This window comes from Limulus polyphemus, unplaced genomic scaffold, assembly GCF_000517525.1.
Source record: "Limulus polyphemus unplaced genomic scaffold, Limulus_polyphemus-2.1.2 Scaffold136, whole genome shotgun sequence".
Taxonomy (NCBI): Eukaryota; Metazoa; Arthropoda; class Merostomata; order Xiphosura; family Limulidae; genus Limulus; species Limulus polyphemus.
Genome location: NW_013665746.1, coordinates 685,532 through 694,651, shown reverse-complemented (window position 1 = coordinate 694,651; position 9,120 = coordinate 685,532). Strand labels below are relative to the sequence as shown.

Here is a 9,120-nt window from a genome sequence, read left to right as displayed (position 1 = left end):
AAAAGTGTTGAATGTTTAATAAAATATTTTGAAGCTAACATTTTATGTTAAGTTAGAATATAACACAACTGTTACGCAGAAAAGGTAAAGGGACATTATAGCTGAAGGTAAACAGCATCGTATTGATGGCAGACTTAACAGAACTGACTGTTTGAATGATTAAAATGTTGTGATTGTACCCGCGATCATCTAAGCACTTTTATATGTGTAAACCAGACACAGACGTCCTTCATCAACATCAAACCGGTAAAAGTGTCATGTCCAGTATCTGGTCTATATTCTTTCACTATATAAATCACAAAAACAAAATTCTAAGAAACTTGCGGTTTCAACGTTTCGTCCCTGAGAAAACAGGAAACCTTAAAAGTTATATTGTGCAGTGTCTCGCTTAAAGTTGTAGTCTAGTCGTGCTGAATAAAATACTTTTTTATTGGATATATTTTCAAGGTATTACCACTCCCTTTTACTGAATCATATAAACCAGTAGTATGATTTCCTGGAAGAAAGTAAAAATAAGATATTTTACAAATTTCCTTTACTGAACTTTTGGGGGTTTCGGACATGATTTTTGAACATAAAATGATCATTAACCAGTATTTATAAAGCTTTAAAAGTATAACCGATCATGATGTACCTGAGGTTTTATATTATCGGTATTAGCAAAGAGAAATACTTGAGCAAAAGGTTTAGACACCTTGAGTATTCAAACACACACACACACACATTAAAATTAAAGTACAGCATGGAATGCATTTTAAATACGTTATAGCTGCTTTTTTGTACCAGAAAAACAACAACAAATTTTTTTTTATCGTATATTGGATTAGTGTGGTCTTCAACTATTTGGTATATGTCAATTGTTTTGTTAAGATGGCGGACGCTATTTGTTTAACAAAAATTAAGAAATATGCAAATACTGTTAGAAGTCATCAAGTTTTTATGATCTAACTATTAGTAGCTCTAGAAATCTTTAGTATTCTATTAATAGCTTAAGTGATCTTTTATGATTTAGCTTTTAGCAACAAAATGAATTATTTATAATCTAACTATTAATAGCAATAGGAACCTTTTATAATTTAACTATTAGTGGCAACAGAATTTTTTATAATTTAACTATTAATGTCAATTGGAGCTTTTTATAATTTAAATATTAGTTGCAATAGGAACTTTTTATAGTCTAACTACTTAGTGGCAATAGGAACTTTTTATAATTTAACTATTAACGGCAATAGGAGCTTTTTATAATTTAATTATTAGTGGCAATAGGAACTTTTTATAGTCTAACTATAGTGGCAAAATGAACTTTTTATAGTCTAACTATTAATGGCAATAGAAGCTTTTTATAATTTAATTATTGGTGACAATAGGAACTTTGTTATAGTCTAATTATTAGTGGCAATAGGAACTTTTTATAACTTAACTATTAATGGCAATAGGAGCTTTTTATAATTTAACTATTAATGGCAATAGGAGCTTTATAATTTAATTATTAGTGGCAATATGAACTTTTTATAGTCTAACTACAGTGGCAAAATGAACTTTTTATAGTCTAACTATTAGTGGCAAAATGAACTTTTTATAGTCTAACTATTAATGGCAATAGAAGCTTTTTATAGTTTAACTATAAGCAGCGAAAGGAGCTTTTTATAATTTAATTATTGGTGACAATAGGAACTTTTTTATAGTCTAATTATTAGTGGCAATAGGAATTTTTTATAGTCTAACTATTAATGGCAATAGGAGCTTTTCATAATTTAATTATTAGTGGCAATATGAACTTTTTATAGTCTAACTATAGTGGCAATAAGAACTTTTTATAATTTAACTATTAGTGGCAAAAGGAACTTTTATAGTCTAACTATTAGTGGCAATATGACGTTTTTATAATTTAACTATTAGTGGCAACAGGATTTTTTTATAATTTAACTATTAGTAGCAATAGGAACTTTTTATAGTCTAACTATTAGTGGCAAAATGAACTTTTTATAGTCTAACTACTAGTGGTAATAGGAACTTTTTATAGTCTAATTATTAGTGGCATTAGGAACTTTTTATAGTCTAACTATTAATGGCAATAGGAGTTTTTTATAATTTAATTATTAGTGGCAATAGGAACTTTTTATAGTCTAACTACTAGTGATAATAGGAAATTTTTATAGTGGCATTAGGAACTTTTTATAGTCTAACTATTAGTGGCAATAGGAACTTTTTATAGTTTTAACTATAAGCAGCGAAAGGAGCTTTTTATAATTTAACTATAAGCAGCAAAAGGAGCTGTTGAAAATGTAACTAGTAGTAGCAAAAGGAATATTATTATAACCTAAGTATTTGTAGCTCAAGATATACTTTATAATTTAGCTAATAGTATCCAAAGGAAGTTTTTGTAGTCTAACTATTAGTGGTAAAGGAAAGTTTTATCTTGCTATTATAGTATCACAAAGGAACCTTTATTATCTAGCTATAAGTAGCAACGTAAACGTCTTATAATCTAATTACTAGTAGCTCAATATATCTATGATAATTTAGCTATAAGTAGCAAAAGGAACCTTTTATAATCTAACTATTAGTGGCTCAAGAAATATTTTATAATTTAGCTATAAGTAGCAAAAGGAAATTCTTATAATCTAGCTATTAATAGCTCAAGAGATCTATGATAATTCAGATATAAATAGCCAAAGGAACTTATTATAATCTAACTATCAGTAGCTCAAGAGATCTATAATAATTTAGATATAAGTAGCCAAAGGAACTTCTTAGTCTAACTATTAGTAGCTCAAGATATCTATGGTAATTTAGCTATAAGTAGCAAAAGGAACTTTTTATAATCTAACTGTTAGTATTTCAAGAGATTTTTTGTGGTCTGAATTAGTAGCAGCAAAATATACCTTATAAAGTCTTACTAATAATAATACGAGAAATTTTTTTGCTCTCATATAAAAGATTTGTCCATTAAATGTTTATTTGACTTTAAGATTATGAGTTGTGTTTACAGGGTTTTTGAGCCATACACTAACTTGAATTAATTTAGGAGTGTGAATAATATTATGTCACTGCGCCTAATTTGTTATTTGTTATTTTACAGTGGACCAACTGTTTAATGATTATATTACAGATTTCGTTTCGTTTCACCAAAGGAAGAATTGAAAATACAATCTGTTATGTAAAAGCCCAGTGTGTTATTTTATTCGTCGCACCCTTTCTCATTCTTCGACTCACTGAACCCTTATATACATATCACCGTTATGGGAGGGCTTATTGGTTTGCTGATTCAAACTGTACTAGTGAGCTTTGAATATGTGAAACTACAGTCTACAAGAGGGTGTTGCAAATCAAATAACCCATTAGTCCTCTAGGTCACAGATTATAGTTTGAATTTTACCTTTTGTGAAAAGAAAATAAATCTATAAAATATAAATTGTGTTATTCGATACTTGCCAAGTAGCAACTTAGTTAGCAGCCTAGTTGTTTCAATTGTATGCACACCAATAAATGTGTTCAAATTAATTATGAAAACACGCCTTTCATGTTAATGTTCGTTCTTCTGTCAACATTTCATTGTATAACTAGGATAAAAGTCTTTAGAATACTTTATTTACCTGAGATTCCAAGGTTTTAAAAGGGATGATTTTGATATAGGAAAATATCTTAGGATACTTTTCACATATTGTATTTGAACTAAAATCTTTGGTTAATGTGGTTACTTCTTTGAGAGAAAAATACCCAACCTGAAAAGATTTAAGAAAATAAAAGCCAAACCTTTATCAAAAGGCGTAAAAAACGTGATTGAAACATTTATAATCGTTATATTTTAGGCTCAGCTTTGATGTTTAGCTTCAAACTTATAATTCGTAATCAGTGCCGTATTTCAGTGGATTATACCGAAACTTTCAGAATATTTTTATGATTTGTGTTTTCATTATGAGGGCAACTCCCGCAATTTCGACATATTCAGAAACGCATTGCAATATTTTATTTTCCTGAGAAATACTTTTAGGCCTGGCAAAGTAGATTCATTTATCTATAACTTTAACTGAAACCAGAGTAGATAGAATAACATTATTATGTTCAGAAACTGATTTATGCTGCGTAGTTTTGAAATATTATAAGTCTTGTTGCTTTCAAAGGTGTGATAAGCTACTTGGAATAATGAATTACAATTTTTGAATTCAAAAATACCAAACACAATACGTGACCAAGTAACGCACGATAATTAGATTTAAAAAGATTGTATATTCAAGAATCATTGGTTCGAGGTGGCTTCGTTGTTTCACCTTGATAACAGGTAAAAGTTTGGCGGTGATTTACGGCAAGTGGGAGTTATAACAGAGAGACTTTTAACTCAAGGTAGTTTAGTTTGATTTTTGTTTAAGTTTCATATATCTTTATGGTGTTATTAACTTTATTGTATCTAGTTGGTAAACAGGTTCTTCAATATTCAACCAAATCCACTTGTTCAAAAGGCTAACATGAATTTTCTAATTATTCTGGTAAAGGCCAAATAAAAGACATTGCCATTTTTGTCTTAGAAAACTGGACGAAAGCATCACAGATTTTGCCGACTTGACGTCACACATTAAAGTATAAAAGAGGTCCATTTTATGTCGATTGTATCACTTGTATAGAGGACACAACCATGAACACTTTGGTAAGTACACTTATAACAATATAAGCCTTTCGATATAAGAGAAAAATCCGTTGATGTAAAAATGTACTCAAATAATTTACCATTGAAACTAATTTCTTATTATTTCAAAAATTTTAACAAGATTTTCTAATAAATATGTTAAATCGCTATTTCCTGCAATAGATAAATAGCATTTTCAGAAGTAAACTAGATTGCGTATTGTAAAATATTAATCAGTTTTACAGTGATAGTATAACACTTATTCAATGGATGGTAGAAGAACTATATATTTTTATGCAATTATACAATATTTGTTGTCTTTTCTGTAGATCGCCATTATATTCTTCGGCTTGTTGGCCTACACCCAGGGAGGTTTTCTTAGTGCTCCCTTCGGATCAGCCGTCGCTCAACGCACCGTTACTCGCAGTTTCGTTGCCCCAGGAGCTGCCGCCACCCATGGTGCTTTTGCCCACGGTGGTGCATTCCCAGGAGTTGTCGCCCATGGAGCTATTGCCCACGGTGGTGCATTCCCAGGAGCTGTCGCCCATGGAGCTATTGCCCACGGTGGTGCATTCCCAGGAGCTGTCGCCCATGGAGCTATTGCCCACGGTGGTGCATTCCCAGGAGCTGTCGCCCATGGAGCTATTGCTCACGGTGTACATGGAGCAGTTTCGCATAGTGCTATTGGTTCTGCAACTGTTGCCGCTCATGGTGCAGTTGCTGGAGGTCCTGTTGGAGCCATCGGAGCCGCTCAAAGTGCTTTTGCTGCCGCCCAGGCAGCAGCTGCTGCTAAGGAAGGAGCACTTTTGCAGGGAGTCTATGCTGCTCGTGCCGCCCCATCTGTCTCCAGAACCAGCTTTGGACATGGTATTGGCCTGGCTCCTGCTGGTCTTGGATACGCTGCACACGGTTTCGCTGGAGCTTACGGACAGGGTCTTGTTGCTCCCTACGGTTATACAGGTGCTCTTGGTTTGGGCTACGGACATAATCTTGGTATTGCCAAATCTCTGGTCCACTAAGTACTCTGAAAATGAGTTAATTTATTGAATTGTGTAAAACAACGGTTCCCAAAAGATATAGAATGTGTTAAGTAAATAAATGAAATAGTAAAAAAAACTTGGTGCAAAATTGTTTTTGTAATTGGATCATCTTATGTATGTATTAATTTGCTAATTGTACATGTTGCAGCTTAATGCTGGTAATCACATAGTAAATGAACGTTTGGAATGGCATGTTTCTGTTTATGAAAAAAGCATAAGTGCCTTTTGTATTTAACATTTTATACACTGTAAACATTAACTATCTTAGAACAATGTAACATCATATCGAAGTCAACTTTACTGGATACTGAGAAAGCAGTGTACAAACCACAAAAGCTGTGACGACCTAAAACACTAACCTGAGAGTTTTAACGTGCATCAAAAATAGAAAGCATTTGATTTTTTATTGACCAAAAATAATTAACAGATAAAATATGTGTTCTTAATTTCAGATTATAGTATAACAAAAAAAAACAAATTATGTAATCCTCTGTTAATTAATGAGTAATATGTATATATATATAATGTTATGAGGGAGTACAAAATCCACCGATTTAATTGCAATATTTATACAGAATGGTATTTTTGGTATATTACATTATAACAAGATATTCCCTCAAAAATGATGTTAAATAATAATCAAGAGCTTATATTATCATTTAACAAGATCACGTTTATAATGCTGAAGCCATTCATATCCGGCTGAATCTTTAGTGTACTATACATATACTAGTTCATTCAACAAAGGAGAATACACATCAAGAAAAATACTAATTCATTATCCATCACTATAAGTACGTCCGATCTTCATAAATATTAAATTGTAAATGAACCGAATTAATTTCCTGACTAATTGTCAATTAAATATCATGTCATGAAGTATTAAACAACTGTTCTTTTATGCACAAAGGCTTCTTTGTTTCGTTTTGAATATAGTTAAAAGTCATTACAAGAAACTTACCAAGAGGCTAAGGTTTATTAATTGTCTACAATTACATTCAGTATTTTTGCTTCCCTTAATTTGAATATCTTAGATATTTTATAATATTCAAATTATTCAATTACTTCAAAGTCCCTTATATCTCCCACCCGTGTTCTAGTTAAAACAGCAGTTAAAAGAGACGAGGCCTTTCTTCTAACACCAGGGCTCATCAGGTCGGCTGGTATAAGACGGGGTCTACCACATGCAAGACAATATAAAACATGAATTAATAAATTTAATTTTTAAAGTTAATTATTCTAATTAACTGTTAATCAAAATGATTGAACTGAACCTTGAAAGTTTAAAAATGATCCAAGTGTTACAACCACCAAGTCTGAATGGTATTTAACCTTCCGAACCCGGTCGTTATTATTTTTTCCACTAAGTCATAAAAAAAACTACAAGTTGGACAAAACTACAATGTCTGAAAACGATTAGCCATGTTCTAAAACAGAAGATTTTGAAAAGGAATAAAAAATAAAAGAATAGAAGGTTGGAATGATAATAAAACAAACTTTTGTTCGGAGAATATTCTCTTATCTCCAGAACAAAATCAGATAATGATACGAATTCGAAAAGTAGCCAACTTCCGTTTGGGAAGGATATCTCATCAATCTTAAATAAATTGTTTTTTATTATCTTACGATAAACTTCTTGGTCTACATATACACTTCAAGACGTGTGGGAAAGTGTTGACAGAACAATCTGCTTTACTTAAAAACTAATTAACATTGTTTTGAGTTATTCCTTTATCTGTAGCGTAAAGAATATATTCTATTGTCTCTCGTTATCACAACGTTTATAGTAAAGGCTTAAGAAATACCGTTTCCGTACATGCTTTATTAGAACGTCTAAACTAGTTCACATAACTTTCCGCTTCTAAATCTGTGATAAAATCAACACTGGTGGCCTCCCTAGCTATTCTAGAGAGACTATAGCCTTTTTATCATAGTGCGTGACTGCTGGTTCGTGAAAGCTATAGCTTTCAAGGTTTTTCAGATTTTTGTTCTTGTTTAAAACTATTTATTTATATATTCTTGTTAACTTACGACCCATGCTAGTGTCTTAATCTCTGTAAAAAACAAAAGTGGTCAGATTAAAGGTAATATTGTTGCTTTAAGATTAAGCGAAGGTGGAGATTTACGGCTTTAAAACGGCCTTGGGTGTGGTAAAGTGACGTCAAAAAATGGAAGTATAAAAGTGGTCTATAACAGTTACTGACATTGAGTACAGATTTGTTTGGCGTTATCGACTTGTAGATATGAACACTGTGGTAAGCATAGTAATCCTATCATATGCTCAATAAACCGACTCTTTGTAGTTAGTCTCATGATAGAAGAGAATGGGTCAATTCAGTTAAATTAGACTTTTGTTTGTTTGAAGATTACGTATAAAGTTTTGCATATTTTTATCTATTTAATGAAATTTCACGCCTGTCTAATAAAAAACTAAGGACGAATCTTCTCAATAATAATTATTCTCTTGACTATCTTTTTTTTATCACTACCTCATGATTTTTGTGTGGTTAACATAACACTTTATTAATTATATATATATAAAAGAAAGCTTCATAAATAAATATAAAACTTTGTAACTATTACTGCAGTAACATACTTCTCTTCCTAACAGTTTGCCATCGTCTTCTTTGGCCTGTTGGCCTACACTCAAGCTGGTTTTCTGGCTGCTCCTTATGGTGCTGCCATTGCTCCTTACCACCTGGCTGGTGCCCCGGAAATCACTGGTGCTATTGGCGCTGCTCAGGGAAGGTACGCTGCTGTTCAAGGTGCCTACGCTGCCGCTCAAGGTAGATACGCTGCCGCTCAAGGTGCCGCTGCCGCTAAAGAAGGTCTTCTTCTCCGTGCTGGTGCCAACTACGGGTATGTCAACGCCCCTGGTCTGAGCTATGCTGGCCTGGGATATGGTCCTTACAACTACGGCTATGCTGGTGCCTATGGTTTGGGTCTGCCTAGTTACCGTATTGGTGGTGCTTATGGTCTTGGTGCTGCTAAAACCTTTATCCACTGATATGTGTATACTAACAGGTTTTCAAGTAAAGGGTGGAAAATCAAAGTGATTTGTTTCTCAGTGTTTATGCTACCTTTATTTAAAAATCATGGGCCACAGACAGAGAAACTGTTGTTCCTTTGTTGTTTAATGTGTATGATATTTGTTCTTGTAACTACAAAATTTCGCAACTCAACAAATAAAGTTTTACTCACAAAAATACTGAAAACAAATTTTTGTTCGTTTGTTTGTATAACGAAGTGTTTCTGTTTAATATATAAAATATAAGAAACAGATGCTTCTTATATATCACGACGTTTCAAGTATTAGAAATAGCATTATTATACTGATTATAAAGTAGTTAAAGTTTAATCAAGACTGAAGAAAGAACTTTATTTGTTAACTAGCTGGAGTACCCGGCCACTGGACGGAAGTTATGTAAATTTATGATTAATGAAAGGTTATCTTAG

The 9,120-nt window shown here is 32.3% G+C and overlaps 1 protein-coding gene across 1 annotated transcript; it reads left to right on the top strand.

Moving 5' to 3' along the window:
• Nucleotides 1-7,870: 7,870 nt before the first annotated feature.
• LOC106474130 (chorion class B protein PC401-like) lies at nt 7,871-8,751 on the top strand. Its single transcript, XM_013934824.2, has 2 exons — nt 7,871-7,919; nt 8,276-8,751. Exons 1-2 carry the CDS (start codon nt 7,908-7,910, stop codon nt 8,669-8,671), a joined length of 408 nt encoding a protein of 135 aa, XP_013790278.1. The 5' UTR covers nt 7,871-7,907; the 3' UTR covers nt 8,672-8,751.
• Nucleotides 8,752-9,120: the final 369 nt, after the last annotated feature.